Raw genomic sequence first — 27,525 nt, forward strand, 5'->3', positions numbered from 1 at the left:
CTCCTTTAAACGTGACACTCCAGGCAAACGTTGTGCTCAGAGGTTTTGTGCAGAGAGTGAAAATGGTGGAAGTCTGATGGAAAGGTATGGGATTGTTAGACGAGTAGGTGGGAGAAGAAGGTGAATTTACAGATTGAAGTGGTAATCATGAAGATTTTGCTGATGTCTACAGTGTAAAGCATTTTTTGCTGTACTGTTTTGCCCTGTGCTGTTTGTGCACTGTGATCTATTGGCTTATTGGCTATTATTGGCTCGCTTGTACTGGGTTATATATTTTTTTTATTCCTGTTTATGAAGTTTGAATGATAAGTTAAAAATAAACAATGTGGCCCAGTTCATTTTGTATCTACTTGCTTTTTTCTGCTACAAAGATACATATTAGAAAGATTATTGCGCTGACCTGACACTGGAAACTTTCATCATTACAGCAACATTTAAAGTGACTTGAAACAAGGTCATAGCAGACTCAGATCAATGAAGTCAGATATGTAATTTAACCTTTAAATGCCTGTCTCTCATTAAGGGAAACAACTCTCTTTGTGGTAAACATCAAGGTCTTGTTATGCTTCGTCTACTGCTGATGAATCAACATATCTGGCTGTAATGCCATTGGCTGGCTGGAATGGCTGGAATGTGTCGGGCCATTTTTTTTGAGTGTCATGTCCTCACCTCTGAGAACACACTGTGGTGGGAAAACAAGCCTGTTTCTGCCTGAGTGGTGGAGTTTGAAAACACTTCCCTTCCCAAAATCTTTACAGGTGGGTTGATGTGTGTGCTTGCGTGTGTGTTGGCATGCGAATGAGAGAGAGAGGCGTGTTTTTCAAACCCACATTGTGAAATATGGTTTTGTAAAAGATGCAGTAGTAACTCCACAGTGTGTATTTCTGTACTGCGTTATCATCTTGTAAATATCCCACTGTTTCTCACATTGGGTGAATGCTGCTGCACTTGTCATTTTTGCAGTAACTCATCTAATTGTCAGGCTTGTGTATCTGCTTGATGCAGAATTGCCAAGAATGGGGAACAATGAAAAAATATGTGTGCCAGGAAACTAGATAAGACATTTAATTTAATAGTATTCATCACGATCATATCTTGTTGTCAGTTTTCTCCATCACAAGGCTGTAGCTTTTTGCTGCCTTTTGTCTGGGTTATTTGGACTGACATCTTTCCCCTCTCAGCTTTAAAAGAAAAATGTTCGTCATAGAGTCATGTAGAGTCATTCCTGCAATATCATTGTTTTGACAGGAATAGATATTTTGACTGTAATGAAGTGTTTCCAATTAGCCTGCGTTTGGTGTGACATAATGACAAGTTACATCAAAAGACAGATTTGTCTGCAGCTTAAATAATATTTTATGTTGTAATGAGTGGGCTTCTCTCACAAAGTACCTTGCAGTTATTTTTAGACCTGTTCCCCTGCTTGCACATAACCATTTTTAAGCCTACCTTAAGCAGTGGCTGTGAAGAGCAAAGCCAGTAAAGCATTTTCATACAATATGACAATTTGTATGAAAAAAAAAAATATTACTTTGAAACCATCAAAATAATTTCACGGTCAGAGTTTAATTTGCAACCCTGACCCAGGCGTTGCTGTGGCATGATGGGAACCTCTGTGTTCGAGCCCGGAGGGAAACATGATGTAACACTGCATAAGTGTTTCTCACTATTACTGCAGGTTGTTTTCAGTATATGACACTAGTTCTAGAGAGTGTTATTCAGCCTCTCAATACTTATTATGTGAACCTCTTGGTTCCAAGTAGAGGCTCCCTAATTAACTCTCCTTATTTCTCTCCATTTCTGTTCCCCCCTCTCTTTTGACTTTTTCACCTCGCTCTCTTTCTTTTGTTTCGGAAAGTTTTGTGTAGTTGGCAATTGTTAACTCTCTCCCCAGCTCCCACGGCTTTCTGAGGAGCTAAACAACTTCTGAAAAATGACAGGAGAGTAAAATCACTCCAGGAGGTGGATGCTCGTGTCAAGAGGAGCTGCTGTTTATAACCAGTGTTGTACAAGCCATGACAAATAATTTACGTCAGTCATGCTTCTTGGCACAGTTTGCTCATGAGAGTTAATGCCTCTGAAATGTGTTTTTATTTGCATGCGTTTTTATTTGACTGTATGTACTCAAATCACTGTAGGTGCAGAAATTAGTGTGCTTAACAGACCTGTGAGGTTCTGCAAGTCAGGGCAAAGGTGGCAAAGGCTGGAGAACGTGTGTGGCATGCATGGGTGAACAGTTTGTCTGTACAACTTTAGAGAGCCATGAGAAAAATCACGCTGTGACTTTTTGCAACCAACCAAGGGCAGATAAAGAAAAGGGGCAGAAAGGGACAAAATGGCACAGCGTCTGATGGAAAAAGTGAAGACAAGAAGGTTGAAGGAAAATGGCATTCCAGTGTGAACAAATATCAACAGGTGGGTCACATGACATGAAAGCTATTGAAAAAAAATACTTAATTTTGATCAAAAGAAATAGTAATACAATGTGGTGATTTGGAGTTATTGTCACATGACCTGGAAGCTATTGAAAAATGTCTGACAGTGAGCCTTTATTCATAATCCCTGCAATTTGTAACTTTTCCTGTGGAGGAGGAGCTTTGAGGCAGTGGACTGTATTGTCGTCCCCCTCCCTTCTCCGTCAGTTGGTCAGCTTCCCCAGCCCACGTCTCCATCTTGATGTGGTGCCTTGCCTTCCACTCTGTAGCATGTTGCCGGAGGCAGAGATAACTGGCACCTATAAAGCCACCACAGTTGCTGAAGACGGAGGTAGCGTCTCACCTGCTGTTGTTCAGCTTCAGTTTTTGTTTTGCGTGTTACAGAAAAGAGTTTTGTTCTCTTTCTCTTGCTTTGCTTTTCTTGTATTGTGGCTGCTAGCCTCATCTTGACAGCCACAACCCTGTGAACACCTGCAACAAATGGCACAGACTCAAAACACCCGTAAGCTCATGGTGTGAGGCAAATATTGGGATGTAGAAATTGTTCACAACAGAGTCATAGTTTGTGTATGTGACCTTGGTTTATAAAGCCATAAGCTACTGATGTTGTCTTACAGTTCTTTTATTTCACACAGCTTTTAGGACATGTATTTTCAAATGAGCTTCCAATGTGTAACGATTATGTGAAACAATGGTGAGATGGTAAGCAAGGGGAAGGTTTTTCTCTTCCTTTCCGCCTAACTGGATCCAGTATTAGAGGGCTGCCATTGGATTGCAGTCATTTATCTTTCCTATGTGTATATGGCATTATGAGTAATGGTACTTTCACGCTTTTCAGCTCCCTTGATTACTTTGGCCCCCACTCCTCCTCCCACTTGCCTTTTTACTCCAATGACATATTCTTTCAAATGTAATGCGGACAACTTTGACAAAGTCAGATGCAATCTGCAGAGGATTGAAAGTGAACATAAAGCTGGTCGGGAGAGGCAGCGGTTTTGGAAATGGCACAGCAGTAGAGTAACAAGAATGAAAAGGGCTCAGATGCTATTAGCTCGTCTGAAGGACTGCTGACTGTATTTTCTTTGGCTTTTCCCTTGAAGTCAGTCATAGCCTGAATGGTGTTTCGTCACATTCTCACAATGACGTCTCATTCTCCATTCAGCATGTTGCTGAAAATATATGATACATACTTGCATCTTAGTTTTCCCTGTCTGCTCTTATTTCTTTTTGCTCTTGCTAACAATTATTTCGCCAGGCAGCTTGTTGACAAGTAAGTCAGGAAGTCACAACACCACAGGGACCCTCGCAGAAGGCAAAAAGCTTCCTCAAGTAGACAGTTTTCAAAATGAGGAAATCATAGCTAAGATAGCAAAAGATCCAAAAAAGCAGTTGCTACTCAATATGACAAGTCATTTATTTGAAAGAATCTGCCCTCCCCATCGTTATCACTGGGCAGTTGCTGTAGCCATGGCAGCCTGTGGTTAGTTGGCTGGCCGGCTGCTGGTCAGCGCCCAGTTTGTGGTGCTGCTCCAGAGATGAATGCTGCTGGGGAAAGCCTGATTAGTGTTACTGACAGCCCATAGATCTTAGCTGGCTCATCCCTGGCCCAGCCTCCCTGCCTCTCCTTTGTCTCTCTTACTATCTCTTCCTCACACATACGCACACGCAGGAGCAGAGTATCTGTAGGGTCTTAAATAATTTTGATTCAAATTGACAAATAATAGGTATTAAAAGCTCTTCAGTTGTACTATATTTAGATCCATGATCTGGATCTGAATCTGGAGCCTTTCACCACATGTCATGGTCTTCCTCAGCAGATGGAGTTTGATGAAGAGGAAGACTGTGGGATACAATTAAAAGCTGTAAAAAAAACCCAAACTTCTAAGTGGACCCTAAGTTTGATTTTTTTCATCCATTGTTTCCCAGGTCAGAATGAACTTTCACGCTCCATGAGGTAGTGTTTCACTCATAATGTGTTGGTTGAGGTTCACTGGAACTCTGGTGGGCTCGAGGAAGGTCTCAGTCGGTCAGAAGGTCAGATTCATTGTTCCAACCCTTTCTGTGTGGAATTATGCCCTACTTTCTTTTCTTATTATAAGCTAATTCTTTTTTGTAATGGAGAAGTTTTGCCTGTTACTTGAATGGAATAACATCTCTATCAGCCTGGAATGCTTGTACGCTCTGTGTGTGAGAGACGAGACACTGGCTTGATGTCCTGGAGTATAACTGTTGAGCTGTGCTGGATCCTGCTCACTGGGCATCGCTCTACAAAAGAACCTTATAAGATGAAGCCCAGACACAGAAACAAGATGTTTAGGATCTGTGAAAGCTCTTCCTTTGGCTCATGGTGATTTGTGGGATCCAACATAGGGTTCTGCACCAGTGAGGCTATAAATAACAGCTAACTTGAACTAATAATAGGTATATTACAACTGCAGTTTTTAAAATGTATCTATGTGCAGAATGTGACATTCTCAGTTGATAATACAGCCAATATGAACAGTATGAAGCATTAAATTTGCAAATAGTTTCCTTTGGTCACCTCAGGGACTAATGGAGCCTTCAGTTCACAAGATTATCCAAACATCAAGGGCCAAACCTGCTGAGAGAGGGAATGAAAAATGACACTCCTCACACAAACACACACTGCGCCTTTTTACCACTGACATAGCTGGGTGCATTCATCAGTCTATCAGGATTCCCATCTGTTTTCTGTTTGTTTCTGTTTGTTTCTGTGTGCGCGCATGCATGCGTGCGTGCGTGCGTGCGTGCGTGCGTGTTTGTCGACCTCTGTTGCAGGAAAGGCCCTAATGGTGTCTGCTCTTATCTGTGTAGGTACTTAAGGGTAAAGGAAGAAGTGGCAGAGGAGTGGCATGTGGTGGTATGGATTAAATCTATCAGTGTGTCTACTTAAGATAGTGTAAAAGATGAAAGTCTCTTACCACCATGGCACTTCACACACATCTTAAAGCTAGGTTGCCTATCCTTTCCCCTTCTTCCATGCAGCCTTTGGATGATAACCGGTTCAGTTGCATTGTCAGGTTGTGATGGCCGCGGTGTTGGTGTAACGTACGTGTCTGTTGTTATATTAGACGACTCCATTTCAAACCATTTCTTCTGGATGAAATCTAAAAACATGAGGAGTACTTTGAGCACTCCTCCTCTTCTGCTGCCCTGAGGTGGTGCTGATTTATCTACTGCTCTACCTCTTGGTCCATAACTAATCCCTGATATATTCCCCCCATCTTTCTCTCTCATTGCAGTTACATTCACTTTCATTTTGCTCCCTCCTCCTTTCTTTGTTTCCTTTGCACTTATTTCCTCACCTTTACATTGAACCACACACATGCACACATGCTTCTATAACCTATACACACCTCTACAGCCCCTGTGCATTGCCAGCTCCACTACATGCTTGAATGCAGTGCCATATCCCGCTAAATCCCAGACAACTTTTATGCAGAACAGACAATGTGTTCTGCTGGCCATGTTGTTCTTATGAAGCCCACTGCCTCCGTGTTATTGGCTGTTGGTCCAGTTTATCTTGACCTGTCAGACATCCTCCCAGTCACTCTCACAGGCTTCTGGGAATTCCATCAGTCCACAGCAAAAACACAAACACACAAATCCTGATGCAAGAACACACAGACACAAACACACACACTGTGAATAGTAGCAGGTTGCCCAAGGCTGTTGCTGAAATGACTGACTAACCACCAAGAGTTACATGGACTGCTTGAGCTCTATCAGTCAATAGTCTATCACCCCTGGTCCTCTCTACCATGGTGGTTTGGATATAGCCTCGAGCTGTGTGTGTGAATGCGTGTGTGTGTGTGTGTGTGTGTTTGTGATTCTGGAGGCATAAAATGAGCAGGTATAAATATATATATATATGTAGAGAGAGGCAGAGAGTGATGGAAACCCTGAAATATTTATTAACAGATTAAGAAAATAGTTTTCCAATAGTAAGAGCCTCATTCCAGTCTTAATGGCTCCACACAGGCCTAGTATCAACAGTGTTTATCTTCAGACCATAATGAAATGGGCCATTTGAAAAACAAGTGGAATTGGAGTGAAGATGAAACATTTACACTGTTGACCCATAACAAGCTCGCTCCTGGTTACTGATTATTGGAGTTAACATAATATCATGGAATATGATTAATGTCCTGTAGCTCTACAGAGACCTTTGCTCACAACATACACATCCATGGCAGCACAAAGGCGTGGCCTACCGTCTGTATGTAATACCAAATTCAGGCTGTTTATTTTTAGGCACAGACTGTTCGGTGATGCGCTGTGTTGGATTGCATGGGTTTTTCACGTAAGTAGACAACACTGAGTGCTAATATCAGTGGTATTCGATACCGTGCTGCGAGTAAGACACTGGAAAACATTTTGAAAACATGCCAGGATTTCTGTTCTCTTGAGCCTGAGCAACAGAAGCGAATGTTCCATTTTAGCCCTTCACACATTGTTTTAACATTGTATGCTGTGTTTATTCATCATGCTCATTATGTGGAAAAAAGAAAAACACAAATGTGCAATCAATTAGTCAGGCTAGTTTGACAGGGTAATTATGTACATGGATTACAGACATACAGATTACTGTAAGACATACTGACCTTCCACACTGCTCTGAACACGGTGAAGGAAAAGGTGTGGTTCGTTCACTCGTTTGTTTGTTCATGCGTGCACAGATATGGGGAAGTATAATAAGTATTGTTAATTTTAAGTCTGAGCCACAGTCTGATTTTGTTGTTATGGTGGGTTTCACGTTGTAGGCTAATTAAGACTCAAATTTCTTTATGCTCATAAAAAAGGTTGCTGAAGTGATTTACACATTATACTGTCGAAACACACACACATGCACACAAACCCCCCTGACGTCAGCTCAGTTCAAATCACTGTCCAGTTTCTTTTGACTTTCTGACTTCATCACTCAGGAATCAGTCGGTGTGCTTTGACACCTTTAAACTTTTTTTTAACTTTCTTTTATCTTTTTGAGTCCTGGAGCTCAAATACGACACCCACTCCTGTGCATGCCGCTATGACCAGAGGACTGTTGTGAGAGTAATAAAACAGTGCTTAAAAACTCTAAAGCCTCATTCCCAGTGGAGCAGTACTTGCTAATTCTGTCAGTGTTGTTGGGTTACTGTGTGCTGGTGTGTTTGCATACACATTTGTGTGTAGTAAATGAATCTGCTGTGCAAAGTAACTGTGTTTCATGCTTATACTTGTCTAGAGGGGCTTATAGGACCCTTCAGCCATGACTAAAGCTTTTCTCCTGCATTGAAAATGCCTCTGCCAGCAACTTTAACCTCCCTGGAGTGATTTCTCACTCTTTATCCATGGTACCATACGTGGATTTGCAACTATTTTCCAGCCATATGGCATGCCTTTATATTTCAAGTTCTTTAAGACTGGATTCGCCATCCGAATTAATTCCATGGCACATTTTTACACATCAAATGAATCTGAATAAATACTTCTTAGGACAGAAACACAGTGTCACACAATGGCTGATAACTGGTACTGTGAAAATGGCAGTTTCTGAGCGAGTTCAGCAGAAGAACTTGTTAACCCTGAAGAGAATGAGGTTTATGTTTAAGAGCACTTTGTGGACACAAGTAATTCTAATATAGCAATAACAGCACCCACATGACCTGTGACAGCATGTTTATTTGTGATTACGATGGCAAGTTTGTTGGAGGCATCGCTGAGTACGGTCAGCAGCTCTAAAGGAATATTTGTGTGTACACAGGAGGGTCAGTGTATTATGAGGACATTAGTTTGTCTTTTACCTTAATGGAGAGTCTCTTTCAGTCCATGTTGCATATCCTAAAAATGATATCTGTGTGACATCTTCATCACAAAGGGAGCGGCCTAGCCATTTTTGGAAGTGGAAGTAATTTCCTGCTCCCTTCTTGTTAGAGAGCTGTTGGAACAGATTCTGGGCTGTAATTGAATCAGACATCCTACAGTTTGCTGAGATATAACAGATCTCATGCTCTTTTTAGTTCATTATGCTGCTGGTGGAGTTGTAGATGTTGGAAATTGAGGTAGGATATAGTATCTTACTGATCGAGTAAAAGTGTATCAGAGGATGACAGCGTTCTTCTGTTTTGCAGTGCTAGAAACGTCAACAGCAAGCCACAGTTTGAAATCCGTGTTAAATATTCCATCCCCTTTTTGACTGCGCTGCCTTCCCTGACAGGTCAGTGTCAGTGAAGGCGAGGTCTTTGTTGCTTGCTCAGTCAAGGGACATTTAATATAAGCCTTCACCAGGAACCCAGGAAAAAGTCCCAACAAATTATCAGACTGACGGCTAACACCTGTTACCTGATACCACTGACAGGTAGAGAGGGAGTGAGAGAGTGAGGAAAAGAAAGACACGGTTAAGTGGGTTTAGATGACAGATTTACGGCGGCAGACAGTGACAGACAAAAGATCTGAGACAGATGGTGAGAAAAGTAAGGGATAGTCAGACACAGCTGATACAGCTAAGACGTGAGTCAGCAACAAAAAGGATAAGAAGCGCCGCAACCAAACATGTCTGCCACAGTACAACTTTCATGACTGGAGTGGATCAAGTGATGTGTCTCTTACCCAGCATGGTGTGTTGAATGCCAAACCTGGTAGAGCAGGGAGCTAATGTGACAAAGAAGAAACAGGGAAAGCAAATATTGAGGAACCTAGTTAGTCAGTGAATTAGCTGGGAGAAGAATTGGGGTTTGATAGCATTTTAGCACATCCAGATCCTTTCAGACTGTTAACTGAATCTGAAAGGGTTTAGCTGTAAACATTTGCAAAGCACTAAACTCATAAAAAGCTAAAACTCCAAGATCTTTTATCACCTTTTGTTGAGCAGCTTTTAGTGAAAGGGACAAAAAATTAACTACAAGCTGAAAAGGAGATAGTAATATGAGAATACATGAAATATTCATGATCTGGAACACTGAAATTGCAGTTGTTGCCTATCACAATCTGTATATACTAGAAGTCCCAACGCAAAACTATTCAACCTCAAATATTGATATGATTCTCCCGAAATTGATGTGACGTGATCAGATAGATGATATTTCCACTGAATATTCACCAGTCTGTTGGTTGTTAAGCGAGGCTCCAGAGTGATGTTACTGCTCCCTCACCATCGATCTCTGGCTGAGCAGAGACACAGGCTTTCAGACAGCACATTAGCCAGACTCCAGCCAAAAGTTTCACTTGAGCTGTGATGGAATTAGCATTATGTAGCTGATATTATCTGCTGCCAGTGATATTTATTATTCTAACAAAAGTGAATGGTCAGCAGTGACTACAGTGAGCTAACATTAAACTTATGTTCATTGCTCTTTGCTAATAATAAAGAGCAAATAGTAATAAAAGCTTCAGGAAGAGATTCAAAATTGAACTCCTCTCTAGCCAGGAAGAGGCTTGTAGCTGAGAATTAACTGATAAGAGTGAGTGTACACAAGTTAAAGCAGTGTAAAACGTTGAATCTTGAGTAAAACTAAGCAAAAATGTGTCTTCCTGATGTTCAGTTAGTTCTGTAATCTTGTCACAGCCACATACGCTATTTGCATAACAGTAGTTTCTGTAGTTTCAACAGCAAACACGCTTTGATTTGCATTTTACTCTCTCAACTCTTTAGATATTCATCTTTTAACAACTCTGCATTTGGATGAAACCATAATTACTGACAGTTAGAAAATGGAGAGGACAGGCCAGATTGCTCCCTGCTGGTGTCTGCGCACATTCAGTGTAGCTGGAGATACCAGGGGCTTCGTTTGAACCCCTCAGAGGAAACAATCTGCTGCCTGTCATTTTTCTTCATAAAACAACTTCACTACTTCGTAGAACTTCCCCCCAAATCTTAAACTGCTTGATTGAATATGCTAGAAAACATGATATCAAAAGATGCAGAAGTGCATGCATACATTATGAAATTATTTTGGTGATGCTGACAGGATGCAGACAGGAGTAAGCAGATTTAAATGATATTGGCATTTCCCTTAATCTGTTCATTTACAATGCCATGTGATGAACTGGCACATACGTCTTCCTTGTTGGGGAATGGAACTTGTGCACGCCATATAAATCTGCCCAAACCTGTTCTCAGCTACCACACTCTTTAAAGTCTTTTTTGCATCAAACATGAAAAAAAAGTATCACTGAATCTGTGATCCAAAAGTAGACACAAACAGATGGAGGAACCACTCTCTCTAGCCAGTCAGGGTGTGGAATTTGCATTGAAAGTTTTTCAACACGTAGCAGATTGTTGTATTTGAAGTGAGTTGAAGTAAGTGCAAATGGTGACTGTTTATGCTGCTTGATCATCACATGAGGCCCGGGTCTGCGGAGTGGAACTGTTTCTTATTCAATCCAGTCAGTCACACAGGCACCCATTTCTCCCCACCATGGCTCCTCTCGCCGCCTGCTGCTTTCTGTTAAAGGAGATATCACCTCCTCCCTCCTTCTCTGTTCTCTCTTTGTTGTCCTTTTCCCTCCACTCCACTTTTACTTCGCTCCTTTCAAATCTTTGTCGTGCCTCTTCATTGGCCCACTCAGTGAAACTAATCGACAGTAAGCCATCACCCAGTGCACTCAGCATCTCTTCTTCTGCAGAAACTAATCAGAGCCATTGTTAGTTATCCGAGACACGCTCCGTTCCTCTCCCATTGTACTGTAAATCAACAAATGATTCATAACAAGTAGAAGAGACAGACAAAGAAGGAAAAACAAACATGGTTTATTATTGAGTACCACTCTGTAAGGCAGGCAGACCCAGTTTCTTCTCAATATTTCCTTATAGTGAATGCCAAGCACTCTAATGGCAAACAATTGACATTTTGAGACTCCCCGGGTATCGCTTTAGCTCTGGCGTCAGGAAATGCCACAGCTGAGAAAAAATTAATAAAGAAGTAATCAGGGAGTTAAACAAATTGGAATGTTTGCTTAAAACTGTAATGACTCTGATTATTGTTTTTGAGAATTGGTGCTAATGCAAATAGTGTGTCTGTTAAATGAAATGAAGGAGCTGACTGCTGACTCATCTGACTAAAATGCAATCAAAACTCCTGGAACTCTGTCAGATGCCATGCTTTATAAGCTGGAGGTGAGCCACTCTGATGTTTGAGTGATAATATCGATCTAATATCTAATATCTAGTCTGTCGTGCCTTTCACATTTATCTTATGACTTGTTAGTTATTTTGTCTCGGGCCCTCAATCTGTGATGTACTGTTTCTTGATAAACTGGTAAATCACATTCATCATTATGTTAACAGACATCAGATTTCTTTTATTTAATAAGTATCATTTTCTGTCACAGTCCCACCCACTCACCCTCCATAGTTTCCATGGGATTCTGCTGACTCATCAGATCCACCAGAATTAGAAACCTGCTGAGTTTCATCTAAAGCTCAAAAGGAGATACAATACAACCACAGACCATTAACTTTCTACCCTGCATCCTCTCTCCCTTCTCTCCTCTTGCTGCAATTACATATTTCTCCTCTTCTCTTCTCTTCTCTTCTCTTCTCTTCTCTTCTCTTCTCTTCTCTTCTCTTCTCTTCTCTTCTCTTCTCTTCTCTTCTCTTCTCTTCTCTTCTCTAGGTTTTGTCCATGGCCATCTATTCTGCAAACACATCCACACCCTTGCACACTCTGTCGTCAGACATACCGAAATAATGGCAGTTGTTTTTCTTGCGTGCCCATAGACAATGCACTGGTACGTGCAAAATATTCGATACCAATTAAACATGGTGGCTTTGTTTCCCTCCTCAGTTTGTTTAGATGCTTTCAGCACCGGGCTGGGGACGGGAAAGGGGAGTTGCATGACGCAGAGCAATTATGGCACATCTGTATCTCACGTGTTATCGTTCAGATAGGAAAGCAACCACCAGATTGTCTTGATGGGATTGTGGACAAAACCAAATTAAATCAAAATGTTCCGTAAAGTAATTGTCTTCACAACTGGGGGGTGGGGGGTGGGGGTGGTGGTGGTGGTGGGGGGGGGGGGGGGGCGGGTTTATAGCTTGTGGTTGGTGGAGATCAGAGTTTATGGCCCCTTTAATGAGTTGTTAAGAAAGAAAAAAAAAAGACTAAGAAAACAACAACACTGCCTGCAAATCTAACTGTACGAGGAGGAAGGGTCCTGGGAGAGAGTGAGTGGGAAGAACTAATGTTCTGAAAATGACCCACTGGTCAGCTCCAACCTAGATCTGCTTAAAGTGCAGGAATTATATGCAGCAGTCAATATGCCTAATTACTCTGATCTTGCTAACTGCATCTTCCACTTCAGCAGAGGGACTGTAAAAGTCAGAGTGGATGCAAATAGTACTTATGGACATAATATAATGATTTTGTCCCCTCCTCTCTTGGGTGTGGGAGTTTCTAATGCCTAATCTACTGCTGTTGTAGTTAGTTCCCTTATTGGCCATTGCTCAGAGTTTCATGGTAATGTCCAGCACGCATCGTCCCTCCAGGTAGAAAAGCTTTCTAGGTACCTGAATCAAGTGATAAATCAATGGCAGCGTCCTGAGAAAGAAAGCAGGAAAATACAGTTAAAGAAAGAACCTTACAAAGTTGTTATGTCTCACCACTTGACAAACTTAGGAAAAATAAAACTCTTTAGCTGCTAAATGGTCCACTGTGTTCACCAGAGATGCTAATGCAGTTAGAATGAACCAAGTCGGGGGCCGTAAGACTATAACAGTGACCTTAATAATGCAAAAAACACCCCTTAGGGCTGAAGCAAACTGCACATGTGGCAGATTTTGGTGATAATTTTCTGTGGGTTTGTCACCACAAGTGAGCCCTTTCACATTACACCTAATCTATGTTTCCATCCAAACGTTTTGCCAAATTTCTAACCAAATTTCTAGAAAATGAGCAAAAGAAAGTGTGAATGAATGCTCATTTCATTCCACTAGTGGTATGCGATTATTAAGAGTTGGTTCATCAAGCTAAGCTGTAGGTGGTGCCAGTTCTCCAGTTGGGAAACCATAATACCAGTGCAGAAGAAGAGGATGCAACAAGATGATGCAATTAAAAGAATGCAAGTCGAACCTCAAATGGTGAAAATATGTCGAAAACACGATGGAAATATGACATTTCTGTCTGTTTGTATGACGCGTTAATATGAGGAAGGCTACCTCAGATCTGTGGGAACAGCTTCCTCTTCTTCTTCATCTTCAGAAACAGCTGATTGGTCATGTGAGTTAAATGTTTGCCATGTCAAAAAAGGTGTTCCCATCTCCCATTAAGCGTTAAGTGCAGAAGCTCTTAAGGGAATGTAAAAACCTTTTGGTGGAATTAAGGGATTATTTTCAAATTTTGCTGTTTCAATCAACCTGCTTTAGTGCGATACTTCAAAATGTACATGAAAACATATTTATGGAAACCCTGCAATGGTCATTTGATCCTTGCTATTATAAAATATTGATTAATGCACTCCCCCCAAGAAATCCTTGATTGGCCATAACCAAAGCTATGAAGTTATTCCACTGCTGTTTTCATAAATAAGGTCAAATCAGAAACATTGGCATTATGGCAAATTGTGTTCTATGTGAGTAAGAAGGTACAATTGATCGATAATTAGCATCACTGAAATCTTAGTTTGCTTGAATGATTTTCTATACACATAATGTGGCCCCATGCTGTAAATCTGCATATTGGATTGAACTTGTCCATCATGTCTGCTCATGTCCGTCTTTAACTGCTATACAGCTCATGATTAATGCCTTCGTAGTTTAGATGTTATGTTGCCGTCAATTAATGGTGGAATTGTGCTGAGATTCACTGTTCACCACTGAAGCAATTATCACCTGCTAACTGAGCTGAATGCCTCTGAATCTGCAGTTTTAATTCTCTGACCGCATTTTCTATTAAACTAACAGCATCATAAACACTTTCCACACGGACACATCACTATAAGAGACAGGTCCAGAATGGGGTGATTTGTTTTGAGTGCCTCATTAGAGAATAAAAGATATCGTTTAGTATTGTGATGTCTGTCATGCTGTTTTCTCATATGTACAAGATGAATGTGTATCGTATTTGTGAGATAATTAAAGATGTTTTTATCGTCTCTCATGCTCTGAATTTCTGTTAAATTCACATGCAGTCAGTTAACAATAATTGTAAGTCAGTTGTGTTTTATTTATTCATGTCTGCTACTGAAGCTAGAAACAAAGAGAAAGAAGAGAAGGGCATCATTTCGTTGCTGCATGTTTCAACACCAGTCCTCTCTGGTTTAAAATGAGGTGTGTGAAAACAACACCAAAAGTGATTAACATGGAGCTGAAATAGCATTTTGCAATTAAAGCAGAAATAGTGTTTTTTAAATATTTAATTGGAAAAAAAAAACATAACTTTTTAGTATTTCTCCAGGCATTGATTAATCTCTGTTAATCAAAATTACGTATTTTGAAGTATTTCCCATGGGCAGTAAAACCCTTCATGCCTTAAAAGCTCAAATCTCTGCTTGTTTTCTGTTTTTGGAGCTTCTGTACACAACAACAATGGTAGTTTCAGAGTAACTCAGCCATACATGTTGGAACCGGATCAACCATGAAGTTGTGATGTTTTCTGTCAGAATTATAGAAATCAGTATAGTGACCTGGAAGCTAATGGGATTGGTTCATCAGTTTAAGTATGAAACCCTGGCTGTCTGAATCCGTGTTTGTGAGACTGTCATTGTTCCACGGCATAAATGCTCAGCCATGGCGCTGACTGCTTATTTCACTCATGATATGTCACGTAGCATATTAAAAAAAAAAAACACCATATGGACATGCTAACAAGGTTAGAAACTTCATCTTCTTTTGACTGAGTTTTTAAAATCCCTCTCTGGATGATCTCAGATATCACACAGATCCATTGGGACCTGTTGTACTGTTTACATGAGTGATTTATTGCTTTTTTCCTCTAATTTGATTGTTGACAGCAAAGAGAGAAAAGAAAGGAGAGAGAAAGGCTGATGACATGTGACAAATAGGCTGCTACAGTAGCTTGTGCCTCGCCATTTGTCTTGATTTTTTCTATGACCTTTTGGACATATTGGATGGTTTTGACTGACGAGAGAGACAACAAGCACACAGTGAATGTGGAAAATCACACATGATAAGCATTCCAATCAGGGACATTTACATGGTACACATGAGTTGTATACCCAAGGTCTTAGCTTGGATTGGAAAGCTGCAGTGATTAGTGTCACAAACTGGCCCAGGCTCAGAATGTGACAAAGAACAAGAATAATCTATTAAATTAAAGTTAAACACAAATTACATGACAGATCAAAAAACAGCCCTGTCCTAAATCACCATTTTTGAGGCCTCTGCAAGATCTCTCTGTACATGAGTGAGATGGATCCCCCTCGAATCAGTGCTATTAGTTGATGATGGATGGTGTTAGGCATGTAATGTATCCAATAGGAATTAAATGTAATATTTTGATCAGAAAACAGATTGAAGAATTTGTTAGATGCTATAGGCAGCAGTCTATTTTTCATACAGGAAGTGCTAGCTACGCTTGTTATCTCTTCTGCCCCAGTTGCCCCATTCTCTTGCTGGCTCCCCTCTTCTTTATTATCTCTCCCTTCTCAACCCACCCACGCAACTCACCCCCACCACCTCCAGTTTTTGTCTTCCCTTCTATATTTGTGATTTACACTGCATTAAAGAAAATCAAAATTCTGTATAGATTGTCAAGTACCTCATGACCATTGTAGTGGTTTGTCTGTGCAGCCTGGTTTGTGGATGAGCCAGTTTGCTGAAGGAGGCCCCTCAGCTCTGACTTACCATGCCTAAGGAAATGGGACTTTCAGAATCAGTATATTTTAAATGTCTTTTCAGCACCTTTAGAACAAGGGTTTTTTTATAGTGCTGTCAAAAATATTGCATTATTTATGCGTTAACGCAAAACAATTTTAACAGCGTCACTTTTTTTTATCGCGAGAGTAACGCTCTTTGTGACCTAGTGAACTTGTAGTTTTTTGTAAGCTCTGGCCACTGCTAGTAACGTAAGAAAAACTACGGGATCCAATTGTAAACCGGAAACAAAACAATAGGCACGCCCCACGCACGTGTTTGGTCTTGTCTACTCGCTAGCTGTAAAGGAGTAGGCTACCGGTTTGTGTGGATGTCGAGTGCGAAACGGCAAAATGGATGCGAACAAGATTCTGAATGGAAAGTTTAGTTTCAAAAAGTTGCCAGATGGGTCGACTGACAAGACCAAAGTTATCTGTGCGTATTGTCGGTGTGAACTGAATTGTCACTGTAGCACATCCAGTCTGAAATACCACTTGATGGCCAAACATACGGCGAATGCGAATTCTCTGCCATCTCCTTGTCAAAACCAGGTGACAATGGTTAGCCTTTGACAGAGGCATATGGATGCTGTTGTGTTCAAAGGAAACTTAAGAAAGGAAAGTTCAAGCCATGGTTTAACTGCACTATAGCCTGAGTCGTAATTTACAATGGTGTGCACTTTGTAACTTTATTTTGTATCACCCTGTTTTGATCCCTTAGAAAGGGCTGTTGAAGGGGCTTTTTTGTGACCAAGTATTTATTTTTTTTGTCATCTGTTTATTGACAGTGTTAAATTGTGTGAGATTTGATTCATTCAAATGTCAATGACTGCTCAAAGTGAGAATGTTAGTGTGAAATAAAACACTACACGTTGTTTTTAAGAAAAAACATTAGCACAGAGCAAGCCTATCCACTTTTCCATGTTGATAACAGTATTAAAATGAAAATTAATTTTTATTAATTATATTATTAAAAATTCAAGGGAGATTAATCGCAAATTAACTATGACATTCATGAGCTTAATCGCAATTAAATATTTTAATCGATTGACAGCACTAGTTTTTTGTGACGCTGGTATTTTGCCTTACTGTAGTCTATGGTGGCATGACTCTATTCCATTATATCATTGCAGGCAAATAAATTCTAACAAGGAATAGATTTGACATGACTTCAGTTGGTCAATACATAACATGATAATGTGGGGTCTCTTGAGCTGGAACCCAAATTAAATATAGACTATGAACCGGCTGTGTCCCTGTAGTAATATGTTTTCATGAGCCTCAGTCCCGAGGGAAGACACTAACAGATATTTTTATTCCAGTATCAGGATGGACAAGTTGACAATCCCCTGCAGTAATGTTGTTAACAGGAAAGCACTATCTTGTTTGTGCATTTCTGCCTTCATATTACTGTCATATCAGATTTTATCCAGTGCTGTACTATATCCACTTTTAGACTTTAGTTTCTTCGACTAAGTGAATTAGCCCTCCATAATGTGCAATCTGATGCTGTAATGGCTGCAGATGTTCCTTAGGAAAAGGCCAAAGACACTTGTAATCTCATTAAAGGAGAAACCACATACAACAACAGTGTTTTTTATTAGCTATGCTACTGGCATGGATCTGTAGATAGCAATGTCTGTCTATAGGTCACTCAGTCCGCCACTCTGGTCCAGAGTGAAAAACTACCACTTGGATCGCTGTGAAATTTTGTACAGACATTCATGGCTCACAGACATTGTAACCACATGACTTTGGTGATCCCCTGACTGTGAGGTTCAAATTTGTGGTTTTCAGTGAAGTGTCTCAATGACCATTTCATGGATTGTCATGAAATTTTGTGTGGACGTTCATGTCCCTCTTGGGATGAATTGTGAGAATTTTCATGATCCCCTGACTTTTCCTCTTGTGCCATCATCAGGATGAGCATTATCATGCCCAAGAGGCGCAGAAGCACACTCCACCAATGACTGCACTTTTACTATCTGTCCAATCCATTTTCGTAATCACCCGCTCCGACCAGTTGTCTCTCTTGCAGTAGCTTCTCTTAAAATGACAAGTGAAGCGTAATGTGTAAGTGCGTCGTACATATCCTTAAACTTATGCATATTTAAACTAGGTGCTGAATTTATATGCCCTTTTGTGTTTCTATTTATATAATACAGGGATGTTTACAACATTTCACTCCCAACCAGGTATCTGGTTCTGACCACCTAAACATTGTCCCTTGCTTATTTTTAGTAGCTAGTTAACCCAACCCTTGTATTACCCCCCTTGTATTTATTTTTTTTTGGTTTTTCCAGCCTTTAATACAGAGACAACCAAAGGTATCACAGGAAAGGGGGTAGAGAGAGAGGGGATGACACGCAGCAAATGAGCCGCAGGTGGGAGTCGAACCTGTGGCCGCTGCAGAGGACTAACAGCCTCAATACATGGGGCGCACCTGCTCTGATATTTTAAAGCAAGTGGTTGCCTAGCGGCGTTTCTAGGATTCACTGTATGTGCTTTCGTCTACATATGGGGGGACTGTGTGTCAGCACAGCCCCACAGAGCTGCTAACATGGCTGCAGAGTCTTGTTTCAGTTTCAGAGATGATCTTTTAGAAAACTGCTGAACGGTATATTAGAGCAGGGCTGACTTTGTCTTGGCAGCTGCTCCTGGCAGAGTTTTTTCTCTTCGATTGCAAGCTTGCCTCAATTTTTATTTCATTGCTGCAGCTTCAGTAAAAGGGTGTCATGGATGAATACCTTAAATGCATCACTAATGGCTTTACAGTACTACATGTCATGAAAGCCATTTTGGAAATAGCCCATTTCCTTGGTCTGATGTGTGCTCTTTCTACAAAACACCTCTTATATTAGACTCCCTTTAAAGAGTCACAGCTCCGCTGCCTCAACCACCACCCAATTTGTTTGGGATAAATGTAAGACCTTGAGCTAGAAATTGAACCTGCCATCCATGAGTAAACTGCGCTAGCTGTGGGCTACTATTAGACTTAGTGAAGACATCTTCAAATGTAAATCAAATGCTATGCGAGCACGATGGATTAATATGTATTTCCACTGCCAAGTGCGAGCACACAGAAATGAAGCCTCGCTTGAATGATGCCCATTTTTATAGTCTGTTTAATAGTCACCTCAGCGCCTCAGTCTAATGTGGTCTTAGTTTTGAAGACTCATTTTGTAAGAAAGTTTCATTTCTTTTCACTTCTGCTTTTTGGGTGGAAATTTTACTAACACAGAGGAGTAAATCCAAAGAAAGCTGTAAATATTGTATAAGGGTGAAGCTGTATCTAAAAGACACCATAGAAGTGTGTTTGCTGGGGTGCTTTAATCCACTGATTTTTCCACCATTACAAGTAAAATACTCCAGGTGTAAAGATGCTGAAACACCACTCGGAAGACGGGCCTCCAATCTCTTCTCTCCACTTTCCAGCAGAGCAGAGTCATGCTGTTCGCTGCAGTACTTTCTATCTCCTGCATGAGCAAGAGATGAGACTCCTAGTATGAATAATGTCTTCCCTTGTGGTTCTCTTTCACTCCGTATAATCCACTCCCTACTCCGGTCTCAGCAGGTTGAGAGTCTGGAATGATCAGCAGTCATCAGTCTCTGTCAGTGAATTGAAGGAGTAGAAGGCGAGTGTGAATTAGAAGTAACACACTGGTGCAGTAATTGCATTTTGTTAATGATATTTCTTCTCATCAGTATATTGTTTTCATGTCATTAAAGCCAATACAAACCACTGAAAATTAGCGTCAAACTTTAATCATTTAAGTAACCACTTTTTTGTCTTTTAATAAGAAGCTGCCAAGTTTAATTTCTGTTTTCATTCACAACATTTTCGATGTGAATGAACACGAACATGATGCCGTTGCACCGACCTAACAAGTGTTTCCTGTTTTTTTACTTTGCTCCTGTTCTCTCAACCTGACAGGTGAGGGAGAAAATGGAGTAGTGGGACAAAACTAGTGAAATGATCCAAACGGATGATAAGCTCTGAGAATGTTTTAGGAACAGTTTGATGCATTTTAAATCACTGCCAGCTGGACATGTCATCTGCTCATTGGCATGAGACAAAGCGTTTCTCTTCAGTGGATTGAAAGGTCAAGTTGACATCCCAGCTCCCTGCAAAGAGTGACACTTGTGCACCACGGATATTTGCATATACGTGTGTGCGTGTGTGAGTACACTAAAGCGCACATGCACATATGGTTGTTCTTGTGGCCTGCACACCGGTCTCTATCGACTTGTGAGATCCTGCTGTGACAAAGTGGGAGGACGTTTAATTTACAGTGTCAGTGACAACGTGTGATGGTGATCTGCATTAATCTCCAGCTTCATCCTCCTGACCTTTCAATCACATTTGTGGCTTAGTGATTGGGTTCTCCATTTTGTAGAACCCTTGCAGAGATGTCCCAGATAAGTCTGGGTTAAGATTACATCTCTGAACTCACTAAAAACAAGCGATTATGCAACCCCAATACCCCAAAAAGTTGGACGCTGTATGAAACATGAATAAAAACAGAATGCAGTCATTTGCAAACAAGCAGTATTACAAAGTGTTCCTGAGCCCATGTCCTTCATGCAATCATGTGTTCACAAAGTGGTGAACCTCTCTCCATCCTTGCTTGTGAACGACTGAGCCTTTCCAGGATGCCCCTTTCATACCCAATCATGATACTATCAGCTGTTACCAATGAATTTACCTGTGGAATGTTCCCAACAGGTGTTTTTGGAGCATTCCACAACTTTCCCAGTCTTTAGTTGCTCCTCTCCCAACTTGTTCAACATGTAAAAAAAGGATTAGCAAATTATCACATTGTTTTATTTATGGTTTACAAAGTGTCCCAACTTTTTTGGAATCAGAGATGATAGGTATAACAAGGTTTTGAAAGTTTTTCTAAGCTGCTGAGATCCTGTTGTTTTGCCCATTAAGTCAAGATCTTAGAAGTGAAAAGCTTTGCTACAGTGCCCCAGCGAGTGTAACTGGCAGTGTAGCCATTGGTGAGGAGACACATGGCTGTCTGCGACCTCCCCAGGCCAACAGAGAGTTATTACAGAGAAGGGGTGTATACAGTGTAGACAAACTGGGAGGAAAAAGCAGGTTGGAGTGGTAATGTGAACGGTTTCACTGTTTTTCTTCTCCTGTAAAAGTGAGGAATTGTGTTGTTAGTAGTTCTCGGCAGTGCTTTGTTAGGGAATACAGAGCCCTTTTCAAAGCAAGGCATTCACAGATGTAAAGCTATACAGCAAACATTAATAATTTTTTTTTCACAACGTTCAGTGTCCCGCTTCCATTAGTCTCCCTGTCATCTGTAAAAACCTGAGATCAATCACAAACCACGGGCATGATCACAACTTTGTGTTTTAAAACAGGGGAGAAGTGACTCAGTATGTTCAGACGCAACAAGAAACAACAAAGCATGGAAATTACAGCAACTACCCTTTCAGTAATGCTATGAACTGAAATGTGCATTACAGAAAAAGTACTGCTACAAAATTACAAAGGAAGACAGTAACATTGATGCTATGCCTCCTCTTTTCCCATTTCTTCCACAGTGAACAAGCACAAGCCGTGGATAGAGACATCTTACCATGGTGTGATCACGGAGAACATGGACACAGTGCTGCTGGACCCTCCGCTGGTGGCTCTAGACAAGGACGCTCCAGTCCCCTACGCTGGTAGGAACAACAAATACACACACAGAGAAAAAATCTGCTGCACAGTATGTGCACGCTCAAGTATCCACAGAGAGTATAACACACATACAGAATATAGATCCTCCCACACACACATTGTGTCTCTCTCACACACACTTGAGGACTTACCCTAACCATAATGATAACTAGTACTTCAGCCTAAAATTTAACGGGGACTTGCATTTGGTCCCCATAAAGAAGAGGAGTTACCTCAGTGTGACTGTCCCCACAACACGAGTAGTATACACACACACACACACACACACACACACACACACACACACACACACACACACACACACACACACGCACACTCAGTGGCTGAGATGCTTCTATATTGTGTCCAGGCAACTGTGGCAACTTCACACCACAAGACAAAAACAGATGATGCGACAGTTCGCTGTACTCACTGCTTGTTATGCAGACTGGGTTCCATTTATCACCCACAGAAGTGTTAAACAAATGGTTTTCTTTTTTTTTTTTTAAAGGCACTTTCTTCTCATTATTGTATTTAATTGTTCAAGAACTCACAAGACAGAGGGCTGCCAAATAACGAAACGTTTGCTGTTTGTGGTTACCAGCAGTATATGATTACATTTAAACCTTCTTCTGTTTGTTTGTTGGGTTTTAGGTGATTTAAAATCACAGTAGCATGGATTTTGACTGACTGATTCCCACTTAAGAGGTTTATGGAAATGCATTCGCACTCCCGCCTGACAGGGGGTCTAAGTCATGAAATTGAAGCCATGAGTCACCATTTTTCTTGCTGCTGAACTGCCGTATTTAACCCGACCAAAGGCTGTCCTCAAAAGTGGAACAATATCATATCGTTCCTGAGCAATGTCTGCTTTTCATGATGACAGCGTTCATTTTCTAGCCTAAATCTTAATGTGATTGTGGAGCTGGTTTCCAAACTATGATATCTAACAGAAAGCACAGTTTTAATTTCTAAAATTTGACACCTCAAAAGGAGCAAGACAGCGTTTTGTCTTGCTTATTTTGTTACCAGAACACTCATTACTCATACATTTCTATGAAGTAGCACTTGGTTTTGTTTTGGTCCTAGCCACAGTGCCATTCATTTATTAATGTTGTGAGTTTATTAATTAATTGCTAAGTCTTTATTACTCTTTAAAAATGTATTAACAAGGGACCTTGACCAGGGGATGTCCCCTTTAGCGGTATTTAATGGCAGTGTTAGATTTAGCGATGCTCTGCATTTCAAAATTTGTTTACTGAGAGCTCACTGTAGCTGTCAGAGAAAAGGTTTCCACAGCCTTGTAGGGCTGTAAAAGTTCCTTGAAGTGTCGTGAAGAACAACTTCAGGGCTGCGCTTGTGCTTTTTAACCTTTTATTCCTTTGAAAGTCTGAGGCAGATAGCCACAGAGCCCATTAATGGTTTCCATTAAACTGGCTGCTGGGAGCGTACATGTGTGATATTGACAGTAACATATCATTATAGACCTCATCTCCAGATGACTGTTTCAGTTGCTGATTGTGTTGTCTAACAAGAGCTGAAATCAGACAGCTGTCATGCAGGTACAGCAGCGCTGACAGTGACAGGAAGGAGAGAGACAGAGAGAGCTCTTGTAAGTGGACAAAGTATTCTAACGCTTAACAGCTCATTATGATAAAATGGCTCCCATTAATCCCAGTGCTGACAGCCATGGAAAAGTGATAATTGGCTATTTTTCTCCCTCAGTTTTCCTTTTTGTGTGTATGCGTGTTTTTTTTTCTTTTTTTTTTTCTATTCGTATGGTTCAGCCATAATTTTATGTTTTTCAATGTTTTGTGGGAAATGCTGTGTAATAAATAGCTGACCTTGAGTATGAAACCACCCGGATCCATGTTAAAGGCTCTTTGGTTCTGCTTCTCCTGACAGGGCTTTGGACAGGCCTGTATTGTACATATACTGCACACTGTAATCCAAAATTGTACTGAAGATGAAGATTTAATGATCCTTTGGTGGGGTTTAAGTTTTATCCAAAGCACGAAAAATGGTACAGAATATATTATGCAAGAAGTTTATTCATCTTTTATTCATAGCACTCAAGTGGAGCTGCTGAAGGTATTCCTAACAGACATTGTTCCTCTCCAATCAAGCAGGACTGACTTACTGTAATTTACAGTACATAGATTTCCCTAGTAACCAAATCCATGACGCAGTGAAGGTTTAATGACACCGCAACGAGCAGCCAAACAAAAGAGGAAATGAATTTTGATTGCTTTTCTCCATGATTAACACTTTGGTTTGTTGACTTGAGAAGGTCAAGCTGGGTGAAATATTGCCTGAGAGGAAAAAGCAGAGTTGTGCACTGGCTGCTGACTGGTGATATTTCTCCCCTTGTTTTTCATTACATGCAGCCTAATGAATGAAACCCATACAATCGCTACCAAGGAGACTCTGAAAAAAAGAAAAAAAACGGCCATCAAAAGAGCAGCTCTGTCCCAATTTATCTTCCCTTGCAATTGTCTACAGCTCTGCCTTGTTTTGCACAAACTCACACAGCTCCCTCCTCAAATCTTTATCTCACTCTCTCCCTTCGTTTGTGTCTTTCTTTCCACGTAGTGCCACATTCTCCCTTTCTCACTCGGACTGCCCTTTCTCCTCTCCTCAATCTCGACACTTTGCTCCTAGCGAGCCCGGATACACTCAGTCACTTATGCGCTACAGACACTCTCATCAATCCCGGTTTTGTTTTACTGCAGAATGGAGTAGGCTGTCCTTCTGGCTCCACATTAATTGCAGTGTGGGAACACAGTCCAGGATTGTTAAGTACTTGCCTATTTTCTCCTCTTTTGTACTTTTCTCTTGTCATCCTTTATTCCCTCTCCCGTCCACTGGCCTTCCATCACTCGTGCCACTCCTCTCCCGCCCCCCCCCCCCCCCCCCCTTCACTTCTCACCTTTCTATCTGAATATTCTTTTCCTTCCTGTCTCTCTTTCTGTCCTTTCCTCTCCTGCTGTTCCACATTTCTCTTTGATGCAAACTACCCACAGTGGGCCTAACTTGAACATTATATGCTGAGACAGGCATCCTGGAGATAAATTGTTATTACTGCTTGCCATGATGGCATCCTCTATCCTGTGCACCCCCCCTGCCCGCAAACACCTCCCATGGAGCAAAGGTGTGTGGGTTGCGGATTATGTGCTGATCGAGCGTTCTCAATCAAATTAGCATGAGGAGCGGTGGCAGTGGACTCGAGGGTGCAGAAAGGCAGGCAGACAGTTTCATTCGCTTATTCTTTATCTCAAGGCCACAGTCAACAGGCACAGATTCTCCCCATTCATCATGGTACCAGAATAATGTGCTGTGGTACATTGTTTCCTCTGCCGAACTCGCACAGGGTAAAGGAACAAAAGTAGTTGGAGAATTGGAGAGAAAGGGAGAATAGATAGCTGAGAGTAAAAAAATGGAGGAGACAGATGGACAAAGAAATTGAGAGAGGTTCATCACCAGCAGCTGCTGCAAAAAACATGTTTGATTATTCCCACTGGTTGGTTTAGTGTGTGTGTGTGTGTGTGTGTGTGTGTGTGTGTGTGTGTGTGTGTGTGTGTGTGTGTGTGTGTGTGTGTGTGTGTGTGTGTCATTCTCTTCATGTTTTACAGTAAGTCCAGAGGTACAGTATCTGTAATCTTCTTGCCCTTCTTTTTTGAGTTTGAGCTTGAATGTTTTGTCGATGTGTACTTTTCTACTTTATCTCCTACTAATTAATCAATTCACCATCTACAGTCGCTGTTTTGCATTGAACGTCCACCATCAGTCTGTTGTTTACATAGGCTCCAAACCCTAAGCGGCGCTTCGATCCTCATGTCTCGTGTGTGCTGTGGGCTCAGACCTGCTTGGAAAACTCTTGCAGCCCAACACACAGTCGCTGCAGTTATACAATAAAGACACAATAAAATAGATTTGTGTAGATTTTTGTGGCCAGTGTAGACAGCTGCATTGATTGCAGTTTAAGTGCATCTGTTCTGTCAGACACTTGTGAGATGGCTGAAATGCCAATGCTGAGACGGCCTTACTTTGGGCTGTAACTCTTCAGCTTCTTTTTTACTGTCTGTCAATAAATGCTGCTAAATGTACCACATGGGAAAGAAGGCATGTTTGGCATTTATTATGAACTTCATCTTGTTCAGACTAACTTTACCCTGTGTGAAAATGCACCATCCAGAAAGGAACTGTGTTGCATAATCAAATACATGCAAATCGTGCATTCTTGGTTGATTGCTTTGTGAGGTAAAAGGTGTATTTCTACTGTTTAACTCACGATTGTCACAGCAAATGATAAAGCGATTGCTGCCATGGAAACTTTCCAGATTTGTGAAATGATGTCTGAGTTGTATGAACAGCTGATACATAATTCCTTAAGGTACCTGTGTCAAAATCCAGTCCATTAGTCCATCTAATGTCAGCATGATGCCAAAACTAAGATTTTGGTTTTGAAGCCACTAACAGGAGTCTTAACAATTATAATTTGGTCAAGTGAAATCAAGCACAAATTTTAATTAGTCAAGAACACTTTTTTTAATCTTCACTTGGTCTGCAAGGAGTCATGCTTTAGATGCTGTTGCTGTGCTCAAATATCTCAGTCGTGTTTTGAATGAGCCTGGCTTCAATTAGATAATATCAACATTAGATAATATTGTTTCAGTCAGACTGTTGCCTGCTGTCAGGAATGCTAACATATAGTCCAAATTTCATCATTTTTCAGTTACTTACTCTTGAGAAAAACAGAAAACAGAAATAATTTCCATTTTTGTCTGTGCCAGTCATCCTACCTTTGCTAAGCACATAGTCAAAATCAATTTCTTGCTTGTTTTATGATAAAGAAAATGTATTTGCTCATTATCTTACAAGTTGAAAATCAGCAGTAAGAAGGATTTTTGTAATGAGAAACGTGCTGTTTGAATGTGGGCATGCATTATTTACAATACCTGACTTGTTGATGAGGCACAGAGATGGATGGTTGAATAACTGTTGAAAAGTATAAATATTCCTTGATTTCTGTCAGGAACGATCATATGATCATTTTTTTGTCACTTGTTGTAATGAAGACACAAACAGGAAGTGGTCCGTAGCTCCCCCGTTGCTTTTTGCAATCATGATTAAAACCACTAAATGGATCGACACGTTCTCACTGCTGCCTAATGCTCTTTTGCTTACAGCTGTATTGTGTTTTTCCTTTGTACAGAAACAACCATGACCATAAAAATATATATTTTTTTATTTTTGAAATATTTTCCATCTGCTGAGGAACAGCAGAGTCACAATCTGAAAAGACAGGACTTTAAGAGGAGAATAGAAAATAAGAACAAATAAGGGAAACTAACTGCGTGATTGCATCAACGTGCAATTTTACAACAGATCATGGCTCTGGTTTTGGTTGTCTTGTAGAAAACATCTTCACATAATAACAATTGTCACTTTCACTTTGCTAAATCCCAATCTACCTACGGTGACTACCTGGAAGTGAAACTGCACCAAGGTGACAAAAACAGAGGTGCTAATTAAACTGTAGGGCCCAACAAAGCAGGAGCCGTGACACACTTCAAAGGTGGTGAGGCAAAAGAGGAAGCGGAA

General features: G+C 40.8%; 1 protein-coding gene across 1 annotated transcript in view; it reads left to right on the top strand.

The window, feature by feature from the left end:
* The window catches only part of clstn2a (calsyntenin 2a), a 150,966-nt gene that overhangs the window by 53,474 nt on the left and 69,967 nt on the right, over nucleotides 1-27,525 (top strand). Inside the window, exon 2 of the mRNA XM_070974154.1 lies at nucleotides 21,804-21,926. Coding sequence (XP_070830255.1) covers nucleotides 21,804-21,926 — 123 coding nt within the window. The remainder of the gene's footprint in view (nucleotides 1-21,803; nucleotides 21,927-27,525) is intronic.

This window comes from Chaetodon trifascialis, chromosome 11 (assembly GCF_039877785.1).
Source record: "Chaetodon trifascialis isolate fChaTrf1 chromosome 11, fChaTrf1.hap1, whole genome shotgun sequence".
In the NCBI taxonomy this organism is placed as follows: Eukaryota; Metazoa; Chordata; class Actinopteri; order Chaetodontiformes; family Chaetodontidae; genus Chaetodon; species Chaetodon trifascialis.